Source organism: Dinoponera quadriceps, unplaced genomic scaffold (genome assembly GCF_001313825.1).
Source record: "Dinoponera quadriceps isolate SergipeBrazil2010 unplaced genomic scaffold, ASM131382v1 scaffold1692, whole genome shotgun sequence".
NCBI classification, from domain to species: Eukaryota; Metazoa; Arthropoda; class Insecta; order Hymenoptera; family Formicidae; genus Dinoponera; species Dinoponera quadriceps.
Genome location: NW_014555923.1, coordinates 537,136 through 564,481, shown reverse-complemented (window position 1 = coordinate 564,481; position 27,346 = coordinate 537,136). Strand labels below are relative to the sequence as shown.

Below are 27,346 nucleotides of genomic sequence, written 5' to 3'. Positions count from 1 at the left end.
TATTCTAAAAACGCTCTCTACGTTGATGCTCGAAGCCATCGGTAGGCGTGACAGCCGCCCTTCTTTCTCGTGAATTGATATATTATCCGTGTGGTGGTGAAGAAGGTAAAAAAGTGGAAAGAAACGCGAAAGATCGTCGAAAGATTGTTGTTCCCTGTTCTCCCGTCGAGTTCTCGAAGAAAGCGTTGGGTCATCATCGGCTGTAGCGACATTTCCGCCTCTTCAACTTGCGCTGATATCTACGCGATATTCGATCGTTATTGTCGATCATTCTACGATTCGTAATATCTACTTGTTTCCCAAGGACAAAAGGTCGCGATCGGTCGCTCCAAGTTGAGCTTGCGCCCCGGCTGTGGTCTCGAGAGCTACTCTGCCTATTGTTGCATCAATCGTGAGACACTAACGGATGATAAACAGTCGTCCTCTCGAGTCTCTGGAATCTTGGTCTCATAAAGGTGATCGAACACTCGTCAATTCGAACTATCGTTAGTATAGAAAAAGTCATCTCTAAAGGGAGCTGTGCCGTGTGAACTCTCGGCTAAGTTCCTTCTTTTTGTATTCATCTGGACGGTGCTGGGTAGCTTTGCAGGGAAAAGCACAGAGCATCGCGTAATACGCGTGCGACGCGTGTCGTGACGCTTGTCGACCTCAACGGTGCCAATTACTGTCCCCGTTTTCGTCTCTTCCTCTTCGTTCGTGGCATCAGAATGAGTCTTTCGTCGAATTCTACCGCCGAGTTATATTGAACAATAATTTACACACACACACACACACACATGTATAATGAATAAAACACGTTAGATGCAGAAGTTATCTCAACTCGGAGCGCGACGTATCGCTGCCGTATTAATCCCCTATGTATCGGTTTTGCATCGAGACCCTAACAGGATTTTTCACTTGGTCAACAGCATATTCCTCTTATACTTAATCGAATTATAATTAAGTTGCCCCGAACGTTCTTATGGTATATTAAGTGTATGTAGCTGATCTGAAGTTTCCCGAGCGGAGCGCAACTGGTCGGTGCAGAAACGGTAGTGGTACATACCGCCACGACGATCTCGGATCTGAGATCGTGAATCGATCGATAAAAATTCACATGACCATATTATTATTAATGTTATCATTATCTCGGGAAATTTCGTCGACGATGTCGACGATATCACCGATACAGTACCGACCAGGAGTTCGAGATCGTTAGCGAAAAGCGCGCTAGAAAATGGAAACGGAGGTTTTCAGTTTGATACGGCTGTTTCCCCCCCCCCCTTTTTTTTTTTATTAGAAACAATACGTCTATCCTTTGGCAATTAATTATATACTTCTCAGCCGTTATGACTACACAAACTCGGGGCGCATCACTCCTCCTCCTCCTCCGAGAAGTACGTAAGTGTTACAAAAGACAGACACGTTTCCGTTCGTTTCGCGAGGAGACAATGGCGACGAAAGATCTTCGACAAAACTCGAACGAAAGTTTCCCACGCCAATTTCCCACGTCGAAAGTTATCGCACACATTTTCATCGCTGATCGACCCGCCTGGTCGGCTCTGTGTGTTTCGAGAGAAGTACTTCCCCTCCTTTACTTTTCCGTCTTGAATGTTTAATCGAACATCTCGAGATGCGGAGAGCAACGTTTATTTCACTTCGATAATACACGGGGTGAATTCTTCAGTCGTCGAAATTCTTCCCCCCCTCCCCCTACCCGTCTCTTTCTTCGCGATATATTCCAGACGATTGCTATTGCACGCCTTTCTTCACCGCGCGCTGTGCCCGTTAAACTCGGCTGACGGGATCGATGGAATCGATATGATTCCAACCGGTCTAGTGTCGTTCGAGAAGAGAATGAAAACGAAAAAAAAAAAAAAAGAGGGATACGTACTTCGAGAACTTAGATAAAGGAAATATCTTTTCGACGCACTACAAATTATCGTCTAAGCATTCGCGCTTGTTCCTATCTTCTTTCATTCTCTCTCTCTCTCTCTCTCTCTCTCTCTCTCTCACTCTCTTCTACTCGTTAGATTCATGCACGAAACACGCACATGCGATGCGTGACGCTACTCAGTTCTGCTCCCGAAAATGATTTCCGGAATTTATCACTACTACATTATAACATTCTGCTACTGTACGCACGATCTACCTGTTTAACATTCTCTCGTGTTCTCGCATTCTTCCTCTTCCAATCTTTCACACACGCATATTTCATCTTCTCTCTCTCTCTCTCTCTCTTTCTCTCTCTCTACCTACCTCTCTATCTACTTATCTATCTTTCTGTTGTACATTCTTGCGTCAGCACTTTAACGCTCTACGGTTTACGTTATATACATCTCTCTCTCTCTCTCTCTCTCTCTCTTCATCTCTCTCCTGACGGCCTGTGGCGAAAGAGAGCGTGATGATCTGCACGATTAAAAGAAATAATTATTCGAATTCGCCGGGTCGCTAAATTTCGGTACGCCGCGCTCTAGAAAGCGAATGGGCATGTCGAGTGATTTTGCAAATATTTAGAAAAAAAGCCCTCTCTCTTCATCTCGCAATATCCTAGACGTTCGAAAAATGTTCCAGTTACTTTATTTTTAAACACGTCCGAGGACGTCCAGAACATTCCGTTATTTCCGGATATGCAAAGGCGTTTCGTGAGGACATCGAAGAAACGTTATTCTAACATTTCTCTAATGTCGCGAAGACACCTTAATCTCTCCTCACATTTCGGATCTTCCCCGCTCCAGAGAANAAAAACCCCCCCCCCCCCCTCTCTCTTCATTCCAAGTGAAAGGTGGCCGCTTTCTATCTTTCCAATAATGTGCCCCTCACCTTCCAGAGGCGGTAGATTGCTTATTAAATATCTCCGCGTCATTCTCAGTCATCATTTGCCACGACATACACAAATCAGATTAATCGTCAAAACTCTCTTCGTCGTTCTTGCACGTGGTTGCGTGTGCATACACGCACGCACGATTCGTACAGCCACGCTCTTGTCATTCCTCTCGTGTCTCACTTTTTACACATTTCCTCTCTCTCTCTCTCTTTTCTTTGACGTACGTCTCGCATGCATTCATACGCACTTCGCTCTCTTCAAGATACGCGAACTTAACGTTATACTTTCCTTAGCAATTAACCATATCCTGCAAACTGTCACTCTTTTCTGTTCTTCAACGAAGCTGGAGAGAAGTTATAGGGGCCATTGCTTTTACGTATTTGTATATATGTGTGCGTGTATATATATATATGTGTGTGTGTGTGTGTATGTGTGTTCAATGAGATAAAAAAAAGATTGCTTCGATCAAGTCGAGGGGATTGTCACGAGCGTGAGCTCGGCTCTCTCTCTCTCTCTCTCTCTTTCTATTTTTCTTTCTTGAAAAATGCATTGCCACTCGAAAATCGATGTTTGGCGTTCTCACGCTTACAACTCACGTGAACGAATCGACGATATCCCGAGTTCCTTACACGCGGCGACACACGCGTGTATCTATATGTGTGTGTGTGTGTTTGTGTGTGTGTGTGTGTGTGTATATGAATCGTAAAACGGGCATATCTAAAGAAAACGGTGCCGAAAAATCTCGCACAGGAGTCTTCTACAACGCCTCACGGATTGCCTCACGATTTCAAATTGCGAGACACGTCCGAATCGTTTCTATGGAAATCGTCGCGGAACGCCAGTTATAGTCAAGCAATAAATCTCGATGATAACATCTTCGTTGATAACCGAAAGCGAGAAGCTGAAAATGCGTTAAACGAGGGAACAATTTCTCGAGAGCAGCCTCGCTCGAATAAATTATGAAATCGCGTGCCACGCTCATTTTCGCGATATCGTCGACTCGTTCGCGTCAGACGACACGAATTTCCTGCAACTTGACCGTATGCGTCTGTTCGTTACATCGAATATTATATAATCGAATATAGTTGGATCGCGACACACTGACTCGGCAAAGGCGACGCACGCAGATTGTAATAAAAAGGTGTTGAAGGAAAGTAAAAGGAAAAAATCCGAAAAAAAAAAACGCAGAAGAGAATCAAATCGGTAGAACTCGAGAATCAACGGGTTTCTTAAATGCGTGCAGCATGGCGCACACGCGGCAAATACGCGCGCAAATACTTTCGTATACTTTATACGCACGTCTCAACACACGCGCATGTTATATGTATATGTATATATATGCGTGTACATCGTATAAACGTGTATCATGGAAGCGCCAAAGATACCAGAAAACTTGGAAACTGTGAAAAATTCAGATGCGTACATATGAGAAAACGAGATGTGTTGCAGACTTGCGTACACGGGAAACAAATTAATATCAATTCAAGACAAACACACACACACACACACACGAGAATATAATATAATGATATGAAGATAAAACTTGCTTTTACATGAAGAAATTCCACGTTGAAGAACTAGTTTGGTTCCGCCAATGGACAATCAAACGCAATTTGGTTTCCTTCAATCAAATTGCGTTTAATTGCCCATTTTTCGACTGATGCAATCAAACTGGCTCCTCACAAAGTACATAGTTTCATAAAAAATATATTCTTATTATTCAATGATCATTTTTACAAATATAGAGAAAAAAATATTGAACCAAAAAAAAGACGATATATTTTCAAATTGATACAATTCTTAATTTAAAGATATTGTTTCTTTTTCTATTCAATATCTTGTTCTCTTAATTTATGAAAATTCTTCTTGAATAACACGAACATATTTTTTTAATGAAACTATATATTTATAGATAGATATCCATACTGTCTCTCCTAATCTTTATAATTTTAATATTTCTAGATATAGATATATTAAAGTGGTAGAGAAAATTTAGAAATTCTTCATATAAGAGCAAGTTTTATCTTCATATGTAAGATTACATATTCTTCCTTATATATGAGAATATTAGTTTTGAATTGATATTAATTTTTTTTTCTGTGTAGGAAAAACTTGGTTAGTTCGCTGAACTCAATGACACAGCTACGTTCGTTGATCGAATCTTCGGGAAACATATCTCGCATCCGACGTTCGTGTCGCATCTAAATGACGAACCACGTTCGCGTTATACTTGAAACTGATTACCCGTGGTCCCCGGTTACGGTGTACGCTACTGAAGGATATCACGTGACAACACGGCCAAGAGAACGACCCGAGTCTCGTTGATGACGGATGATGATGAATCTCGTTTCGTGGGAATAATAAATGCTACGGATCTTCACACTGTCGGACGAATCGTAACGTAACGCAAAAGACGGAAAAAACAAAAATGAAGAATTTCTCTCTCTCTCTCTCTCTCTCTCTCTCTCTCTCTCTCGATCTTTTAGGCCCTCGTGCGTCCATGTGTTATGAACGCCGACATCGAGCTTTGTACATTACCGTATTACCGTTCAAGATCCGCGATACTTCGGACACTTCGCGACGTCGCGCACTTTCAGCGTCGCGAATGTCGAAGCCTAAAGATAATAGATTTCGTAATATTTCTATGTGAGGGCGCCTCTCGTACGTTTCGTTTTCGCAGAATTGGTTCCTTGGCACCTTGGTCCGGCCATCTGATTGTGAGAAAAAAGAAAACATAGAGAATCAATATGGCTGAGCTGTATTTGCGCACGGTGATAAGGCGGCGGAAATGTCAATGGTTACGTAAAAAGAAATATGCAAACGCGCGTGCTGTTGTCGAAATGACGTCGTTGATTAATCACGGCGAAAGGTACGAAGGGCGCATTTTACGACAGAGTTACCCTAATAGCGTCGTACATCAGCTAAATGAATATTGTATGTGTCTGTTTGCGTGTGTATAGTTTGTGTGTGTTATATGAGATATTTGCTAAAAAGTATGTATAATTATATATATGTGTGTGTGTGTGTGTGTGTGTGTGTGTGTGTGTGTGTGTGTATAGATATACATACGTAATATACAGAGTTACAATGTAGCGTCACATTTATCATACAGATAGACAATGTTAACTTTTATCTCGATTCGCGTATTCTGCTAAACAATTCTTACCGTAACTCTAACCGCTATATATATATATATATAGTAGTTAGCTAAAATTAACTAAAAGGTCTTAAATATAGTTCCTGTCTTCACTCTCGCTCGCTAACTTACACACTTAAAGATTACCTTAAAAATTAATTTTTCGTAGGCATATCTATGCATTAAACCCTTAAATTACGCTCTCGCTCTCGCTACATTGATCTCCACGCGTTTCATCAAGTAGAAAAGAAAGTATTAGCATTAATTGTAGTAATAATCGTAAAATTACGTGCGAAAAAGGATCCATATTGATGTAATTACATTGGTCTCTATTGAATATATATATATATATATATATATATATATATATATATGTGTGTGTGTGTGTATATATATATATATGTATATATATATATATATACACATATACTCGCGGGCGATAACGCGCTTGTACAATCGACGAAGTAACAGAAAACGCACATCGAAGACGCGTAGCCGAAGGAATTACAAAGAAAAAAAGAAAGATGTAAAATAGAGAGAAAACAAAAAATAACAGACATTTATCGGTTTTCCCCCTCTCGCGCCACGGTCGATCAATCATTCGACTCGCCGCGGACTCGATCGCTCCTCTCTTTGAAAGGCACGAGAAATTGTTTCCAAAGCCTCTTGTTCGCCTCACATATTCGCAAAGCTAAGAAATCCGCACATGTCGCGTAGAAAAAAATTCGTATAATATGTATGTACGTAGGTGTGTGTGTATGTGTGTATACGGCAGTTTATATCGTATAGGATAAAAGAGTGATCTTGAAAAGCTCTCACACGGGAAGGTCGTCGCCGCCGGCCGTCCCCGCTCTTTCTCTCTCTTTCATTCACTCTTTTCCAAGTCCTCGCGATTTCGCATTCGATCCGAGGAAGATCGGTGGATCAGCGACTGACGACAGGAATGACGATCGGAAAACCTCCGTCGTACCGAAGAGGCTCGATCGCCATCGCGCATTGACGAGTAGAGTATGGAGGAGACAAGCGATCGTAGAACGCTTCTTCTTCCTCTTTGTGCCTATTTATTTTTCTCTTCCTCGGGCACTTCAAGTTTACCGGATGTACCGGCATCGTCCTCGTTTTTACGCACTACGTCTCTACGAAGGAACAAAAGTTTCGGTATTCTGGGATATATTTGGCACAGATTAAACGGAATTCTTGTTTTCAGCTCTTCAACTTCAATTCGCGACGCATCTCTTCGCACTCGCTCGGCCGATACGACGAGAACACAGAAGAAGGGAGTTTCTCTCACTCACTCACTCACTCACTCTCTCTCTCTCTCTCTCATGCGAACATGTGCGAGGGGCGACGTATCGGGAAAATCTCGGACGTCGTTTTCATAGTCGTCGTCATCGATCTTAGCGGTCCACCAACCCGGCGGTGTTATCTTAATGTACGTCAAATATTAAGCATCGCGCGCGTAGGTATATGTATTTTGATTGAATTGTTATCATTGTTGTTGATGGCTGCTGTTTTTCTGTTGTTCGAGATATATATAGTCCGCTCTCTTCGTATAATCGCTTACGCTTTGTCCAGTGGTAACCCCGTAAGTATCGAAAGAACATAAATCGCGCCGTTATAATATCTTAAATATCTCTCGCGTAATCGTATTGTGTTTTTCTTCGTTTCCGTAACAATGTAAAAAAAGAACGCAAATATGTATCTATACGCTTTATGTAATTTTACACACACGCACACACACATGCACACACACACACATATGTATGTATGTATAATCTATATTGTATATCATACAGAGCGTACGCAGCCTTATCACGCTAGGAATATTATCGTAGTAGTTATTCGCTTAAGTCTATAAAGGTCTTATCTATTAACGGGAAAAGAAACAACCCGCTTCGCGAGTTTCTCTCTCTCTCTCTCTCTCTCTCTCTCTCTCTCTCTCTCTCTCTCTCTCTCTCTCTCTATCTATCTATCTATCTATCTATCTATCTATCTATCTATCTCTCTCCCTCTCTCCTTTTTGCCTCGCGAAGAAGGGTGATTCTCATCGGGGGAGGTCAAGGGAAGAAAACCTTCGAGATTCAAAGCGATCTCGTGGCGACCGTCGGAGACCGTGTCGGCCAGGAGGAGGAATCGTGTGTGTGTGTGTGTGTATATATGTGTGTGTGTGTGTATGTGTGTGTGTGTGTGTTCGGTATTTACATGAGAGCGAGCATGTGGGGGAGAGAACGACGTTTCTCTCGACGACGGGTTCGAGGATTCTTTCTCACCATCGAGTTTCGACTTGCGGCTCTTGTGCCTCCGCCTAGAATAAACTTGTATATCCACGATCATTGAATATCGCTTCGTCCCGAGCACAATTCCGGTCAATGACGTGGGGCATTGTCCTCGGTTCGGTCGTCGACGAGCGGCCGCTCGATCAACCGAACCGCTCTGTCATCGCTTCGCGAGGAACGCGACACGGTGTCCCTCCTCCGTCGAGAGACGAAGCGCGAAGTAGGAACGTATACATATAAAAAAAAAAAAAAGAAAGGAGAAAGAAGAAAAAAGAAACATAAGCAAGAACCCATTTCGTAACGTTCGCGATACACGAAACTCGGCGCGCCGGATGAAGAAGGTTGCCCTTCGAGCCGATCATCGAGGAAGACCGACGGAGAAAGAGAACGCTTCTCCGTTCTCCAGCCGTCCTCGGCGCGGAGGAGAACTCGCGACGATCGTCATCCCTCGCGTTTTCTCTCTCTCTCTCTCTCTCTCTCTCTCTCTCTCTCTCTCTCTCTCTCCACTTCTCGGATCGAGGAGCGAGCGAGCGAGCGAAGGAGCGAGTGAGAGGGATTCCTCAGGATTTCCGAATGAACCGTCGCGATAACGATGACGACGATGCCGATGACAACGACGACGATGACAGTGATACCGGCGACGAGGATGATAGTGACGACGACGTCATCGAGTCGCGTCGTTCCGTGCTGCATGCCGTTCAGTGCGCGGGCCGCGGCGCGTTGCTCGATCACGAGTGCTTCACCACGATTACGCCCGGTCGCTGCTGGGTCTGCTGCTGCGTGTGAAACTGCAGAAAGTTGTTCACCTCGGCATGCAGTAGTCGCTGCTTCGCAGACGCCGTCGCGGACGTCGCCGACGACGAGGTGGAGGAGGACGAGGGGGAGGAGGAGGAGGAGGAGGCGACGGAGGACGATGTCGCTGCCTTGGCTGACGACTTCGACGCCGTCTGCTTGTTGCCGGTGGTCAACGCCAACGGCACGTCTTGAGCGGGCTCGTCGCTGAACAGATGGTCGCCCTCCAGGTGACGTATCGCCTCGACGATCGTCTCCAGGTTCTGCCGGGATGTGTTGGCGATGTACAGCCTCGCCTGAGGCGTACCGTCCTCGAGGGAGTTCGACGGAGATGGCAACCTGCGGTTCAACGAGGCGAGAATGTTACTGAATATTCGACGGGTAATCATCTGGGGGAGATCAAGAAGGCTGATAAGGCTCGGTCAGGGTATAGTCGGGGATAAAATATATATTATAGGCTGTAATGTATGAACTATGTAAATATATCGAATTATTGTCACCTACGTAAGCAGACAATAAACGAACCGTTAATAAGCGGCTCGTCGTTTTCTCTTCTCACATTTCGTAAGTCTTGTTCGAAAGATTTGGTTTCTGTTAACAGCGCTGTGACATGAATGACAAGCATTTGACAGTATACAAATTGATTCTCGAGGCTGAGTTTCGTTGAAGTCGTACTATTTTGATTTCACCGCCGTTTATTATCAGGGCACGATCGGTAAAATTGCGCCTGCCGCGTAAAGAGAATGAACTCTATATTTCTTGGATTTTGTTTTACAAATTCTGTATTTTTCATATGTCTTATATTGAATCTCGAAATTTACGTCTCGCGATCAGTTTGATTTCTTCATATCTTTATACACCAACATGAGGTAAAAATCAAGATTGTCAGTGTAATTTCTCGTTTTATATAATCTCGTTGAAAATTATTTACCGTGACATTTGCTTAGACTCGTTTGTCGCTCAAGTTCTTCTTACGTTGTTAACTCGATATATTTAAATAATAACGAAATAATCAATATTACAATTTTAAAAAATTAATCAATTAAACATAAGTAATTCTCGAAATAAGGACTATTCACACACTTTGCCCATATTTCTGTGTCTCTTCTTGAAGGACTGAAAGGTAGAGAATACGCTATTCGACTAAGTGCGAAAGGTAAAAATGAAACAAAACCGGCGCAAAGCCCCCTCTCTCATACCTCTCCACTTCGACTTTGGGTTCAGCCTTCATGGCGGCCTCCAAGACGCTGGGTAACCGTTGAGGCTCCGCCAAACCAACGGTCGGCGAGAAGGACCTGCTGGGGCTCGCGGTGATGTACTGGGGCGAGGCGTTCTTGAAATCCGCGCTGGACGACGCGTACGTGACGCGACTTGACGACGAGAAGGAATCAGCGGTGGTCTGCTCTTCCATCGCCGCCGCCGTGAACACTCCGGAGTTCTGAGCGGCGAAGGTGACGATCTTCGGGCTGCCTGGGCGCGATTCCTCCTCCTCCTTGATCTCTTCGTCGGCGACCAGATCGGCCGGCTGTTGCGGCGACAAAGGCGGTAAGCTCGGGTCCGGGCTGGAGGTCTCTACGGTTTGAGTGGAGCCCACCGGCGGCAGAGACATGACCGACACCACCTGGAGCGACGCCACCGCTTCCTCCGTCTCCTGCGCCATCACGTTGTCCGTGTGGTCGATCACCTGCTGAAGCGAAAACACTCGCATTAGCGTTGAACGCGATCAACCGCACGGAACACGCGTCGTAATGAAGGTAATTGCTATGCCTATTTTCTTCCAGGAATCTTTTTGTGAGACCTCACCTCCCGTTTTCGCTGTTTTTAGCTTATTCAAGGTGGTATTAAAATGAAATCTGTATCGTTGAGGGGAAAAATATCCCAGAAATAAAAAAGTATTTATATTCGACAGGTACTGCTAATAAACAACTTTACTTATACTAAATACGCATATTTTTGAGAAAAAAATGTTTTCAAAAGAAAATTAAACATTTTTAATCTGTAACTTTTATGGGGGGAAAAAATTGTTTATTTCGTTTAAATATAAGAAGAATTAGAATTTAAATATGTTATTAGTGCCAACCGAGAAATGTTTTTTATTATTTTAATATATTAATTATATTAAATAATAATATAGTAAATATATTAAAATAGTAAAAAATATTTCTTGGTGGGTACTAATAACATATTTAAATTCTAATTAATAATCTTATAATATAATTAATATATTATAAGGAAATATAATTAATAATCTTATAATATATTTCATATATTATAAGAAATATTTTTTATTATTTTAATATATTTCTTTCTATCAATAAGGAATTCAAAAGAGAAGTTAACAAGTGTCTAATTAATCAGTCAGTAACACAAGTAGGTTTTACTAATTTATATGCCATCTAAATACTATTTTTTTTAATGGGTTGTGAAGTAACAATGAGAAAATTACGAATTGGGAATTTCACTCCACGAAGTTTCGAAAGTAACAAGANGGGGGGATCGTTGCGTCGATCGTTACCTCGTGGGTTTGATAAGTCATCAGTTGATTGGTATCCCGGTTGTATCTCTCTGGATACAACTGGCTCTGGATCTCTCTCATCTGTTTTTCTAAAAGCAGTCTCGCGTGACGCTCCCTGTCCAGCTGTCGTCTGAGCTCCGACACCTCGCTGTTTACGACGGAATGTCCCTCAGTGGTCACTGTGATTACCGACAACGGCTCAGGGGACATGCTGCCTAAGCCCTCGTCGCCGCTCTCACTGACGTGCATAGGTAGATTAACGACGACACCTGAAAAACGCGAAAGCGGCCGGGCGAATGAGCGATCGCGCAGATATCCGAATTTTTGCAGTCGGATCACCGACTGCTGAATCCGTGCTTCTTCTTCTCCATTCTTTTCAATCGTCGGGGACACGCGATTAAACTTATCTTCATTAAAAACTTCGTATCAACACACACGTGAAAAGAACTTTCGTTGAATCAACGTGACCGAACAATGAACGAACCGATCCCGGCGCGTTTCGGTTGCGGGAAACAAAATGTCCCTCTGATTCTTAAGGCCGAAACATAACAGCCAGAAATTTCGTTTCCTTCAACCGAAAACGCGTTTTAGTTCACCATTGTCATTGTTACACACATTAGTTTAACCAATGCTTCTTCTTTGATATTTTCATTCGTTTAACCAATGCTTCTTCTTTGATATTTTCATTCGAAGAAACGAGATATAACGAAAACAATATTTTGCTAATAATTATTAAATGTGTGGTACTTGGAATTTACGATTGAATAAAACCGGGCTCGTCGGCACGCCGTAAATCCGCTTCGTCGCGTAGCCGTCGAACTTTCTGAATATCGCCGTGCCATCGATGGAGGAAACTAATTTACGATAGAACCGGAAATTGAAATTGTCCCAGCCGAAGTTCGCGACAGATACTTTCCGGCGGGCGTACCGACGTCGGCCAAAACGCCGCAACTGACGTGTTGAGAGAGATAGAAGGGGAGAGGAGGGGAGGAAGAAAGGAAGAAGGCGCGTTGGAAAGCAGGCACCCTTAATCCACCCATTGTATTTAGCCCTCCAAATACGATGACGAGAACCACTGCCGTTCTTCTTCAAGCGCGATTCCGTCATCCTCATCCTTCGTCGTTCGAACATTGAGCGCGAAATGACGAATCACGAATTAAGAAAACACGAGCCCGGTCTCCCCTACACGTGTCACACGAATTGGGACGTGTGAAGTTAACACCCCAACATTAGTTCTCGATAGTTCTGATTAGAGTTTCAGCTTTCTTTCGGCGAGTATGGGAGTACTTTTATATTCATAAAAAGAGTTTCGGCGATTAACATTAAAAAAAAAAGGGCAATTAAAAAACGAGGTGCTAACTTCACACCTAACATCAAGATCGGATAGTTCTGAATAGCTCATCTGATGTATTTCGAAAAGTTCTCGGGTTCCTGACGCAGAAGAATATTTTTTAAATTATAAATTAATTAAAATTTTATCATAAATTTGGAGAGATCCAATACAACTAGAATCTCAAATGTTCAAATTGTCAACTAAAATAAGTTTTATGTACTCAACATTTATGTATTATTAATTTATTAGTAATTTCCTTTTTTCACGACGAAGTTACTTTGCCACTAATTAATTGGGAGACATTCACCTTACTCATTGCGTTCTTTTTTCGTTGCAAAAATAAAAGTAACGAAAATCCGCGGATTTCCTTCGCGTAAGGAATAATTCCACCCATTTCCCCGCGAATTATAAATTTATATCTTACAGGAATTTTTTATATAATTAAGTAAGTGACTATTTATATAATTAATAAGTCGTGTTACGTCAATCTGCGTAACGCGTTGTTCCTTTCCCGCTGCAAACAGCCTGTATATCCCTTCGGCAACGAGGTCGGGAAGAATATAATCACTTTCGCGAAAATGACGAACGGCACGCGTCCGCACGTTGGGTTCGTCGTCGTCGTTGACGTCAGAGAGATGAAAAAGTGCCTGCTTGTAAAATTCGCCATTCTTTGCCGCAAAATATCGTCGTTTGTGCGTGGACTCGATGATTATAGAGAAAGAGAGGGAAATAGATAGAAAGGAACCACGCCGGATTTTCCATATATTATTCTAACAATGCACACCCGGTTCTCCAATCTTTATCGCGTTGGAGAAGCAGCAAATCTTCGAGGTCGCGTTCGAGAACGCGGGTGTGTTATTTATTTATCCGACGATTCAATTTCGCAATTGACAAAATAATTTACAACGGCAACTTCGACGTTACACCCGGCGGTATATAAGCCCGCGAGAGCGAGCCGTGAAATAAGCGGATTGCAAACGTATATCTCCGGTAACTTGTCGCGCACCACGATTGTTTCGCGCTTTTTGCTTTTATGATCCCGTGCACCGGGATCCGTGCAGTCGCGATCAATAATTCAAGCCCATTTGGAAAATCTCGTTACACAACGAACGATAAACGTTCATTCCGTCGCATTTCGCGAATATAAATGTTTGGGCGCGCGACAACCGATACAAAGTTTTGTCGATGCATTTTTATATCAGCGAACACGTAACTTCTCGCTTTCAAATGCTATCGCAATTTTTCCGATTTCCTCCCCCCTCCCTCCCTCTCTCTCTCTCTCTGAGAACACCAGGATCTTATCAAACGTAAAACTCGAAAAATTCCCACCTGTCAAGAGGAACATTTAATCGTTTTAGTAGACGATATAATAAGCGATCCCTTCGATTATTACATGAATTATACCGTCGAATTACCTTGAGTGTCGGACTTGCGTTTCTTCGGTAGGTCGCCGCCCTCGTGCTGATTCACCAGCCGCTTCAGCTGGCAATTCTGCGACAGCAGTTGCGTCTTCTCCTGCTCCAGCTGGTAAATGTACTCGGCGGTCTGCTGAAGTATCGCGGCCTGCACAGAAAACGTTATTTCGTAAACACGTGATCTTGTCCACGCAACCCGGCGTGATTCCCGTCTTGGGAAGAGAAGAAAAGAATTCGCGAACTTCGTGACGCGAAGTACTGGAGATATCTCGCGGGTCTTCGAATCCCCGCGACTAATCCGAGGGAGATGCGGCGACGGTGCGTCGCAGGTGAACTCTCTCTCGCGCGTCATTCGCAACTCGTGTGACGAAGGGAAGCGGAGGAAAGGAGGAAAGGGGGAGGACGAGGGCACGAGCTTCCTGTTTACGAGCTTAAAGGGTTTCACGACGTGGTCGGGGGGAGAAGGGAATCACCGGAGTCGATAACATCCGAGGGAAGACTATCGCGTGACGTGCGTACTATGTCGTAGTAAAACAGGAATGACTTTGAGAGATAAACCGGCGGAAACAAAAGGGCCAATTGATAGGCGAGGTAACGGGCTCGGGTGTACGGTTCGCACCTGCCGACAGGTGGTTAACGAGCAGATGCTCTCTCTTTCTCCTCTCGTCGTACGGAGAGCCGTTAAATGCGGGAACAACGGCGGCGCGCCTTTTCCATCATGAGCGGCCGGTCTTTCGCGTCAAAACGTCTCGCGATTATCCCCACGAGGACGCTCCTTTTTCGGAGCCATAATTGGACATCGGGCCGCGAGCAGCCGACATTGATAGCGACTTCCACGCGGCAAGCATGCTGGTCTGTACGTTTTCGTAAGGGAACAAACGAAAGGGAGACAAGAAAGGAAGAACAGACACCCGGGTGGAAATTCTGCCGTCGAAAAATGAGTTCAGTTGAATTTATCCGAACGATGGACGACGCATTTCGGCCGGGGGGAAAAAAATTTATAGTTTTACACGAACCAATTTTGGTTCTTATAAGCAAACATTCTGTAACCCCCGAAACATATTTACTCGCCCGTCGTCAGATAGGCGACAGTTAAACTCACTTTTCAACGTATATTAAATCATTAATTCTACAATACATACGATAGGAGCTAAAAATAACTTCAATTCTACACGGAGGAAAATAATTTGCTAGCATAGTAAATCTTATGCTGTCGCAACGAAATTTGTCGGTTAATTGGCTGAGTTGTTTTGCTGAATCTGCAGATTATTTTGCTCTGTAAGAACAAATTAATAATTGTTAGGAAACGATTCTGTTCTAACAGCAAATCAAGGACAAATTCATTCAACAGAATTTTTCTATCCTGGCATTGTTTCTTCTATAATTATAAATAATTTGCTAACGTTTGGTTATGCCAACTAAATTTTGTCGCTGTCGCAACGAACATACGGTAACAACGATAGTTTCGCTACAATAGCAAAATTATTCTCCTTCTTACGTAAGAATATTTGCGTAGAAATTTCTCATGATTTTCCCAAATACAGCATAGAATCTCGTTAGAATTTCCAAAATTGTCCCAAAATTATCCCCCACGCTGAAAGGAAAATATTTAGTATTTGTAACTACAATCATCATAGTGAATGAATTATAGTCAACCGTTATTATAATAAGTGTTACTCAGCAATGATAATCTTAAATAAACACTATATCGCTTTTCCATGGTTACCATCGCCTGCCATCCCCACTCCTCTCGTTTCGTTTGGCATTTAGACTCTTCTCGGAGATGTAAGACGCTCAATCTCATTTAAGAATATTAGATTGAAATCGTATTTGGGGTTTGGTGAGTGTTGCCCCACGGGCTGCTCAATGTTTAAAGTGGTATTGTTATTACTATTGTTATTATTACCATTATTATTATCAATATATGATGAAATTAAAAATAATATTAGAATATACCATATGTGTATATTAATTTTGTGTGTGTGTGCTTATAAAATATAAATACCTAAAATGTTTCATATATTTTGTTCAATCGTAATATAATCGTAGTGTAAAATAGAAATCGGAAGAAAATTTTTAGGAAAACGTTGCAAGTGTCGAAATAGAATCTATTTCGATTTTCCACTTAGAAAATCGTATGCTTGAAACGTTCTAAGCAGACCCTGCATAAATTTCCCAACTAGAATCCATGATTATTTTGGGAAATCGGACTGGATCCCAATTAGATATCCAAGAAATGTTCAAAGCGAGTATAACTGCTATTTTGAACGACGATGTTCTTAAGTTTCTGTTTTCGCTATTTTCTAGCGTCAAAATAGATTGTTTCGAAGTAACATTAAATCTGCAAAAATTAAAGGTTCAAAGCAGAAGTTAACCAGTATAATATCATCACAGTAAGTTTTTACTACAGTCTACAGGCCATCGGAGTATACACAAATTATTCTTCCAAGAGTGTCAAACTAGTATTGAAATTTCGACTTTGGTTGAACTTGCGGATCAATATATGCAATGAATCATTTCTCTCTCTCCCTCCCACTTTTTTATCGTGACAATTTTGCAAAGTGAAAATTATAATATCGAGTAATTAAATGCCAATACCTGGAAACAATTTGTTACGAAGGCACGACGACGACGACGACACGAGTCTGCCTAGGTGACCTTTAAACCAGCGTTATCGTCGAGTTTCCTTATTTTATCGGACCGGAATGTGCAATTTAATCATAAAAACAATGGAATTATACAAATGCGAGGTCAAGCGCGAACAAGAGTTTAAATAGAAGGCAATAAATAACTTAATTTCGGATTCGACAGGAAAATTATAATCATTTCGCGGCGGGTACATAAACGAGCGCGGTGAAATCGCGAGTGCACTCGTAGGAGGAAATCTAATCCGACGCATATTACGCACACAGGTGGTGCAGTAGTCGTCCTGATTGTTAAACAAGTCAACGCCTGTTTGAGGAGCGCGTAAATAAAAGAATAGAATAACGCGAAGAGAGACAAATAACAACACTCGCCAGCGTGAACGGTTAATAATACACGCTTGGTAAATCGAAAGAATCAACCGTCGAGATGGAAGGTGTAAAACAACAGCCGCACGATCAATTCGACGATGAAGCGAACAAAGTGTACGAAATCGAGGAGGTTTCCAACAAGAAATTGGGCACCGATATGAATTACCGGCACAAATACCTCTGGAAGCATGTTGTCTCTCACGTGGTCTTACAGACGTTGTGGCTTATCGCCATAATATACACGGTGTTCTTCCACATAAAAGCGGCCACTTTCCTTTGGGGTAGGTATCGACCGGGAAATGGCGACGAGATCTCGTTGCGCTCATTTTGACGCAGCTTCGTGAAATTAAAAAATGTAACTAATCTAGATTTAGAACACACTAGGTATTCCCTAACCCCTCCGAGATTTGGTTATATCTTCCCTCCGGTTAGATGAATGAAACACGTGGAAAAAAAATTATTCTTGAGTTAATCAAGAACGGATATTCTCATATATATAAGCAAGAATATTCTTCGATTTTTAGTCTTCAATTGAACTGAATTCAAGTGATACTTGCATCAATATAAATTCAATCAAGGCTAAAAGTCTTCTGAGAGAGAAGATTATGAAATATTCTTGTTTATATGTGTAGGAGAATATCCATATTCCTGATTTAAGATAATTTTCTTTTCCGTGTACGAATGAGGGAGAAATAACCGAGTCATCTCGAACGAGGCTTTGTGAAATGCTGCTTAAAAGTGTAACGGCCTAATCTCAGATAGATTTTAGGCACGAGTTTTGCCTTCAACTCGTCCTCCATCTGATCTTGTTTCTTCCCCGCCAATAATGATTCTATTTCCTACGATTCAAATGTATCCGACCGAAAGAAAAACGGCAACACTGTGTTGACGACAAGAGCATGAAAGTATTGGCATATTTGCGACAGGAAGTCGCGGTAACGTTACGACGATAACGTGCGGTTAATCGCCCGTTTTGCGTTAATCGCTCCGATATGCGTTCGTTCATTGTTGATTACATATTGCCACATATCCTGTTTTGTATCTATCCGTCTCTCTATCATAGACGATTCGAAAAACCATTGATTTAACAACGTACCTATAGGTAAATTAAGAGAATCTATGGAATTGGTCAACCAATTACTGACTTCTCTCTCTCTCTCTCTCTCTCTCTCTCTCTCTCTCTCTCTCTCTCTCTTCGTCGGATCTATCAAGGCTTTTGCTGCACCCAAGCCTTCTTTAGAGAATAAGTCTTTGTTTTCGTTTCACTTCTTATAACTCTTTCAACCTTTCCATTTATTATAGAACATTACGATATACAAATGTTGAATATCGACTCAACGCAAAACATTGAGATAACGTAAATACAATATGTAAATTAATGCACGGATATATACATTGATTTAGCAAAAAAAAAAAGTTGAATAACGAGCGATTTTAAAACACACAAGTAGAAAATGATTTTTGCTGTTTAGAAGTTCTCGGGCTATGACAGGCTAGTTAATGACCCATAAACATTGTTCAGGATTCTTCATCGGCTTCTGCCAAGCCCAGAGTATAGCGTTGGGCGCGCATCGCAGCTTGAGTCACAAGAGCTGCAAGATGACCACACCATTGAAATACTTAGTTCTCATGTGCCAGACCATGGCAGGCCAGGTAATGAGAAGCAACGAATATGTGTACTCACGGATTTTGTCGGGAAATTCCGCGATCGATATGTGTAAAAGAAAAGAACATAACAGGGATCTAACGCGCGACCTATTGTCGCCCCCCTCTCTCTCTTTCTCTCTCATACGAACGAATTTCGCTCACGTTTCAGAACAGCATGTTCACGTGGGTCAGGGACCACAGGATTCATCACAAGTACAGCGACACGGACGCGGATCCCCATAACTCTAAGAGAGGATTCTTCTTCTCGCATATCGGCTGGCTTTTAGTCAAGAAACATCCGCTCGTGCTTGAGAAGCAAAAGCAAATCGACGTGTCCGACTTGGAAGCCGACAAACTCATCATGTTCCAATACAAGTAAATCACAGAAACTGACTATTCTGGCTACATCGTTAGTGTTAATGCGTTCGCTTCACGACGCAACGATCTCTCACGAGAGAGAGACCACCGGCATCATATATATGCGTGACGGCAAACATTGTATTTTGTATGTCCATATATATTGAGACAAAAAAGTTGTGATATATTTTTAACTATAATCGCTGAATGGGAACGAACTATAGTCATAGGAAACTTTTTCTAGTGATTTTTCTAGTGATAATAAGTCACTATAATAACTCAGTGATGATAACTTTACACGCATATTGCATGATTGTTTGGGGTAAAACCAGAAGATATAGTTGAAGTCGAAAATGAGATAATGTGACGACAAAATTTCAGCAGGATTTTCCTCAATATATCATCGAACTACGCTACGTCGGTTTGACACGTAATCACGTTAAAAAGACAGATGATCTACGGAGAATAAAACGGTCGCTCGAATGTTCTAGCGAACACGTTAACGCGGACAGCGTTTCCTTGAAAGATTCGCGAAAATTTTGCTCTTCCCTTTCTCCCCGTCTAGCAACGTATTGTAGTTTTCGACGTATTTGCGCGGTGACAACCGTTTAAAACGCGACGATGATTTTTTGCAGGTATTTCATATACCTCTACTTCCTTCTGGCGGTCGTATTCCCAGTGTCAGTACCAGTGTACTTCTGGAACGAAACACTATGGTCGTCGTTCTTCGTGGCGTACTGCTTAACATACGTCACTAATCTTCACATAACTTGGAGCATCAACTCGTTCTCTCATTTGTGGGGCTCTAAGACCTACGACGGGTAAGATTATCGTTTCATGTGATACACACTAAGAGAAAAATACAGTTCTTTTCGGGAACGACAATATCCTTTTTTTTATTTCAACCACAAAAATTGTAGCCACATGCATAGGTTATTGTCACTAACAATATGCACCAAGACTTACTAGAAAAATAATTCTCTCGACTNGCCCCCCCCCCCCCTCGGAAATAACTGTGCATTTTTCTCTCAGTGTAGCAATATTTAGTAGAAAAATGATTCCCCTGACTATTTCTGAGTTCCTAATTCTTCCACTATATGAGGTGTATAATTATGTTATAGTTACAAAATATTTTTTCTCTCAGTGTACTCTTGTTGTACTCTCCAAAATGCACAATCGGTTATCACTGAAAAGTAGTGACTTTAATTATAAATATAGTACTGCAATTGTGATAAAATATCGAATGAAAGGATTTAGTTCATATTAGCCAGTCATATATTCCAGATTTTATAATGAGATCTTACTATCTCCCACTGGTCAAAATCAATAAGGTATACTGAGAGAAAAAATATCTGAAAAATAAAATATGTTTATTTTAGTGGACACATTAATAAAACACACATTTACTCATACTAATATATATATATTTTTTTTTACATCGAGGAAACATTTCTTTCGAATGAAAAAGTATACATTTTCTTAAATTTGTAGCTTTACGCGTGAAAATAAAATTGTTTATTCTATTTAGATAAAAAAATTTAGAAAGAGTGAGAGAGAGAGAGAGAGATTTAAGTTAATGTTATTAATGTTCACCGAATAATTACTTTTTTAATTGTTAGATATTTTTTCTCTCTCAGTGTAAGACTACGAAAGAGAGCTAAGTGTGAGAGTGTGTTTCACTGAAAATAATCAGTGAATATTCATTGATATCAGGGAAATATAATTTACCGATTTTATCAGAAACACACACACACATTATTGCTAATTCGTTTTCGAAGAGAATATCATATCGCATATTTGCGGCATTCAAGGCTCCCGTGTCCTCACTTCAACCATCTTCGTTTGATGACGTCGAAGAAATCGGTTAAAGGAAATCGCGTACGGACATTTTTAACAAATGTGTGCCGAATCTATCACGCGAGTGCCATTTTAGAATGAGCATATTCTTTTATTTCCACGTATACCGTAATATATTTCAACATGCGATTTCTCGCTTCTGACGCTTCGTCAAAGGACGGTCAAAGTAAGGACACGGGAGTTTGTACCGCGCATTCGAGTCCGTCGAAATCGCGCATAAATTTGCTAAAAATCTCGTGTAAATCTGCTTTCGCGGACCGACCATGTTTTCAGGAGAATCCAAGCGACGCAATCGCTGTTCGTTTGGTTAGTAACCTTGGGCGATGGCTGGCACAATTATCATCACGCATTCCCTTGGGACTACAAAATGTCGGAGAACGGACAGATGACTGGTCTAAGTGCAAAGACGCTCGAATTCCTCAATTATTTGGGACTGGCCTACGATTTGAAGACGGCCTCGCCCAACATCGTCCACGGACATATGAAGAGGCACGGAGACGAAATGGGACGGAAAACCTACGTCGAGAAACTCACAGATCAATTAGAGAAATCTGTTTGAGAGATTGTTGGCGATGCTTTGAATGAAAAATCATCGTAAAGACCTCGAGATATCATTAAATTCAAATCCTCGAGAAATTCAATCGGATTGTACGCAAAGTATCATATCGACGGGAAAGAATGTGTGTAAAACATAATAATCGAGTAATAGTAGTACATAGTAAAACGCAACTGTAGTAGAGAGGTCAAAGTAAACTTAAATAAAGCGTCGCTGTACGCGACAGGATTAATTACGTGATATTTCATCGCCTCGCGAGTTTGACACCGAGCGATTAATGTGTGGAGCGCGAGTTTCCCTCGAGAAATTCGTGATATAGGCGAGGTATTTACTCGACCAACTGGGCAATTTTTCCCTTTTCAAGAAGGACGTCTACCCAACTCAAACGCGTGCATAATAAAAAATACATCGGAGGCTAATATCATCACGAGAGAGAGAGAGAGAGAGAGAGAGAGAGAGAGAGAAAGTTCATTGACTCGCATTAATTACGTAACACGCTTCGCTCATGAGTTCGAGCCCGTCAGGAAGGTCGAACCAACAGCTACGGCCAACTTTTGCTTTCTGGAGAATGGAATAAAAAGAAGTTTCCCTCCTCCTGCTCCCTCTCTCTCTCTCTCTTTCTTACTTTTCCCGGAAAGGTGGCGCGTCGCGATCATCAGGGTCGGAAGAACGCGACTCTGTGAACACGGTTTCTACTCTCGGTCCATTCTCAGCTCGAATTCTCCAACACACGTGCCGAAATCTTGTTAGCGTCGCTTTACGAGAGCCAACGGCGGGCCAAGGCCGCACCGCCCGCGGCGATGACGTTTTCCTCAGGTAACGATTTATGGTTGCGTGAAACAACTGTCCTCCCTCACCCCTCCTGCTCTTTTTCCTCTTCTCGTCCTCTCGAATAAGCCAAGAATGATGTGCGTTCATGTGTCCCTGCACGTCGTTACTGTGCACGTGCACTGTGTTAATAACGATTTTAATTCGAAGACGGTCTCCGATCACACAGTACGAACACGATTTTGATTTAATGTTGAAAGTTTCGTTCAACTCTCGATGATTGTTACAAAAATTTTGAAAAAAAAAAAAAACAATGCTGTGCTCAGAGAAAAATATAATAATATAAATGACAACTGTGCGAATTTGATATGTACACTGGGAAAAAAATTTTTGGTATTAGTAATTATAATCGTACGATTGGGAGGATTATAATTGGAAGCACAGTGTTGCGCTATAATGTAATAATAATGATTTTACATGCTATTATTTTGCTACTATTATTTTGAGGGTCAAAATCAAAAGAAGATATCGTTTAGATCGAAAGTAATGAATTTTAGCGGAGTTCCTTCCTAGTGTGGAATTAATAAAATAGCTTAATTAACTATTTTATAGTTATTACAACTATAAGTCTGAATTCTTCCAACTATCGAATCATCGAAAACTATGTAGTTTACGTGCAGTACTATTAGTGTGGATTTTTATGCGACGCGTCGTCCGTTCGTGGATCGTTCCGTTCTCATTCGCGCATCGGCTGGAATTTCAGGTTTACGACAGCTGTACGATCGTGTCTGAATAGAATGATTGATACGGTCGTGAGGAGGACATAAGACTCGCAGGAGAAGAGCGAAGGAATAATGCGCAGCTGGCGATCGAAAAAGAGGAAAACTCGCACGATCGCGTGGCCGAGTTCGCGACCTCACCTGCTGAACTCGTTTCCGCGAAGAAGGGGGGGAGGGCAGGGGGATCACAACTGTTTCCCCAATCATCAGCAATTACGCGATGTTGCATATCGCGAGAGCAGGTGCTTCCCGCACAAAATTCTCTTGGTTCTACATATAACGCGTGTACACTGATAGAATATTATAGTCTCAGTGCCAAACTTTTTAATCATAAAAATGTCGGGAGGCCCATTTTTCTAATAAGTTTTACTGTATCAACGATAATAAATCTTATTCCACGCACGTCGTTACTACTGTAAAATACGCTCGACCCCCAAAATTCACTATAATTTTCTATCAGTGCACGCATTAGAGACGACAATTGTACTCGTGTCTCCGAGCAATTCGATGCTCACAAACACGCGCGAACGATAGATTAATAAAAATATCCAAATTCAAACAGCAAAGAAACACTGATCGAAATTTAAATAACAGAAATATTAATATTATTAAACGAAAATGTAAGTAAAAATATTAACAAAAGTGCAAACATTATAAAGAGACGAAAGTAAGAACAAAAAATATCAATAGAAATATATGAAATTTTTCCGAGAACGTCGAGATGTATTTTGCTTTCAAATAGCAAAGAAACACTGATCGAAATTTAAATAACAGAAATATTAATATTATTAAACGAAAATGTAAGTAAAAATATTAACAAAAGTGCAAACATTATAAAGAGACGAAAGTAAGAACAAAAAATATCAATAGAAATATATGAAATTTTTCCGAGAACGTCGAGATGTATTTTTCTCTCGTGTGAGAAGGAGACGCTGCGATGTATATAGTACGCATGAAGAAAGAAAAGAAAAGAAATCAGTCGCGCGGAGAGACAGGTCGTCGTTGCACGCGACGTAGTAAGTACACGTAGGCCGTAGTACTCCACGCTGATTACTACTACTACTGCGTGCCTCCTCGTTGCCCCTCGCCCTTCCGACCCACTCGTTTCCTTTCACACTTTCTCCTTCTTCCTCTTGCCGGGCTCCCTCCACCGAAGGGCTTGGCTCGCTCTCCTCGTCGAGTTTTTCCTTCTTCGGCTCGCGAGAACTTTCCCATCGAGGGTCTCCCCGCCTCGGTGATGGAATCGCTTTCTTCTTGTTGCAACAGCGGCGGCATTCCGAAGCACCGATGTACTCGATTGTTGGGAGAGGCAGGGAAAGAGAGAGAGAGAGAGAGAGAGTGTGTGTGTGTGTGTATAGTTTACCTACCACGGAACTCGCCCTTATTCGACTGCACTCGCGATCCTTTGCAATGCCCGGCAAGTCCAACAGGAATTCGCCACTATCACTCTATTACCCTGCGCCTTATTGTTCCCGTTTGCATCGTGGACTCTCTCTCTCTCTCTCTCCCATGTTGCGTCCTCTTCGGCTACAAATTGCCGTCGCGATCGCAACCGCCCAATAGAAATGTAATCGAGATACGACGGTATCGCGTCGTAGGGTTCGCATCGCGTGCATCGTTGCGAGATAATAATTGATGCACGTCGCTGGAACTCTTCTTTGTTTCTCTCGCTCTTGTATTGACAAAGCCGACGGGAAGCTCCCTGCTCCCTCTCGCGTACCTCGTATACACGAAACTTTTATATTGCTACATTTTTTAAACTTCATACGCTAACAATGGACTCATTTATTCATATCAATCTCCTTATTTCGAACGCGCCTCAGGTGTAAATTTACCGAGAAGTTCGTTGGATCAATTCGATGGAAAATTCCACGCGATTTCCACGTGACTCCACGCAAGCGGTGTATACGGTGCACACTGAAGGCAAATTACAGCAATTTTCGGCGCGAAATATATTTTACAGTAGCAACAATATACGCGTAAAGTTATTGCCGCATTTAAATACGCGACCACTCCAGTGTTAAGGAGCAAAACAATAAGATAGCACGTGTCCAGGCATCGGTACTTTTACTTTACCCACCATTTTCTAGTCGTCACGAGAGATTCTTCTCGACGGATGATGGATTTCTTCATCCTCGCTATCTCCGTCCCCATCGCCGGTTTCTAATCGCTTTTCATCTCACCGCCTCGCCGGCACGTCGTAATACATTGCGTATTCCGCAAAAGAGAGAAAGAGAGTCGAAAATAGGCGTCCACACAAAGTCCGCAGCCTAATTAGGATGCTGAACGATGAGGTAACGAGGAAGTGAGGTCAGGCCGCACGCATGACTGGGGAAAAAGGCTTCGCCGAGAAGACCGAGTTTCTCGAAGCGCCTTCTCGGAACCCTTTGTGACCACGGCGGGTTTTATATGTTAAGTAAGCGGCTCCGTCGGCACCAAAGACGAAACCAGAGATGCCAGAAATTCGAACCGACCGACGATTAGGACGAATCGCTGGACCGTACATTGAAAAACGACCAGTGTCCGCTTTCGTTTATGGTGATGAAATCGCAACGTGTGGGCAAAACATTACGGTCTCACGATTACGTCGATCCTCCCCCGAATTTAAACGGACAACGAGCCGAAACTCGTGTACTTTTTCGAAAGGGAACTCGTTTTGATCAAATTCGAGAAAGATCCGCACAATTGAATGATCTTCATCGCAACTCTCGAGCAAACGTTAGAAGCTACGAGTTGAAAGAAGCGAGAGACGCGCAAAAACTTAGGTCGGGTTTTACGCAACCGGTGCTGGAATTTGCGGCTTAATCGACGATGCAAGAGAGAGAGAGGGGGAGGGAGAAGAACGCGTATAATATTCCGCAAAGACACTCCGCTTCGCTCTTTTACCACTCCACCAGGACGAATTATAAATCGGGCGCATTTGTTCGCCCGTCATGGTACATCGCGGCGAAGCGTCGCGGCGCCAGACGTCGGCACGTGACAGCACGTCTCTCTTCCGCTTTCCCGACCGGCCGTGGGAACGAAAATACGTTTCCCGCGAAACTCTCCTCGCCGTCGTCCTGTCCCTACTTACCTATCTGCCTGTCTGCCTCTCTCTTTCGATATTTCTCACTCCATATCTTCCTCGTCTTTTTATATATCGCCGCACACTGGGGCGAAACGCGTCACTTTACGGTCGTTTGTTTACAACTTTTACATTTCTCACTGGTATGACTTGAGACTTAAAACAAATGATGTACGGTTGGTTGTATCTTCAATATATGACGTTAAATTCATCTATAACTTATACAGTTATCGATAAAACGATGTATAGATGATCATGGTTATGTGTACTGTATGAAGTGAATTCAGAATGCAAAAATGCGCGATAGTCAATGTATAACATTTTTAGGAAAAAATAACAGAGGCCAATTTGATTTTCAGTAATGGCTTTAATCTGAAATACGACCAATATGCGCGAATTAATTCGATGCCTTTATCTTTAATCGATATCACAATTTGTTTTAAATTCAAACATCTCCCCACCATTATTGTGAATCACATGTGTTTATATATTTTGTCTATTTATTTTGCATTAAATATATATATATATTTTTTTTTCCTTTTTACATTCTGCCTTGAAAATTCGTTTTCAGAGCTGATCTATGAAAAATAAAGTTATTTGAAAATTTTTACATTCGGGAATGTAAGGATATTACTTGACTTTTAAGTAATTAAATAAATAAAAAAAAAAAAAACGATGAAAAATATTAATTTCTGTAATTTTCAAAAATAGAAAATTTATACACTATCGTGTCACTTTTGAAAACTTCCCGAAATTGGCTCCTTCAAAATAACATGGGGCAGTTTAAATAACGTACCACATCTAATATTATTCTAACATTTCTGTAAGAATAACATAATAACCTTGCGAAAATGAGGAGTAAAACAGTATTTGTACGATGCGCAAGATGTCATATTGCTTATTGCTTTCCTCGCTTCCGACAATTAATAAAACACACTTTTTTATTTATTTCTTTTTCTTCATGTCAATCGTTTATTCGAATTTATTAACTGTCACGGGGGGGGGGGGGGCTTTTTAAAAATTTTTTTTTT

At 41.9% G+C, this 27,346-nt stretch overlaps 1 protein-coding gene across 3 annotated transcripts in view; it reads right to left on the bottom strand.

The window, feature by feature from the left end:
* Nucleotides 1-6,347: 6,347 nt before the first annotated feature.
* The window catches only part of LOC106745890 (helix-loop-helix protein 11), a 156,069-nt gene continuing 135,070 nt past the window's right edge, over nucleotides 6,348-27,346 (bottom strand). For 2 of the 3 annotated variants that reach the window (XM_014621887.1, XM_014621889.1), the window contains exons 3-6: nucleotides 14,274-14,421; nucleotides 11,526-11,794; nucleotides 10,210-10,697; nucleotides 6,348-9,349 (exon numbers count right to left, since the gene is read on the bottom strand). In XM_014621887.1, coding sequence (XP_014477373.1) covers nucleotides 8,947-9,349; nucleotides 10,210-10,697; nucleotides 11,526-11,794; nucleotides 14,274-14,421 — 1,308 coding nt within the window. In that variant the 3' untranslated portion in view covers nucleotides 6,348-8,946. The remainder of the gene's footprint in view (nucleotides 9,350-10,209; nucleotides 10,698-11,525; nucleotides 11,795-14,273; nucleotides 14,422-27,346) is intronic. The other variant, XM_014621888.1, reaches the window with a different exon arrangement.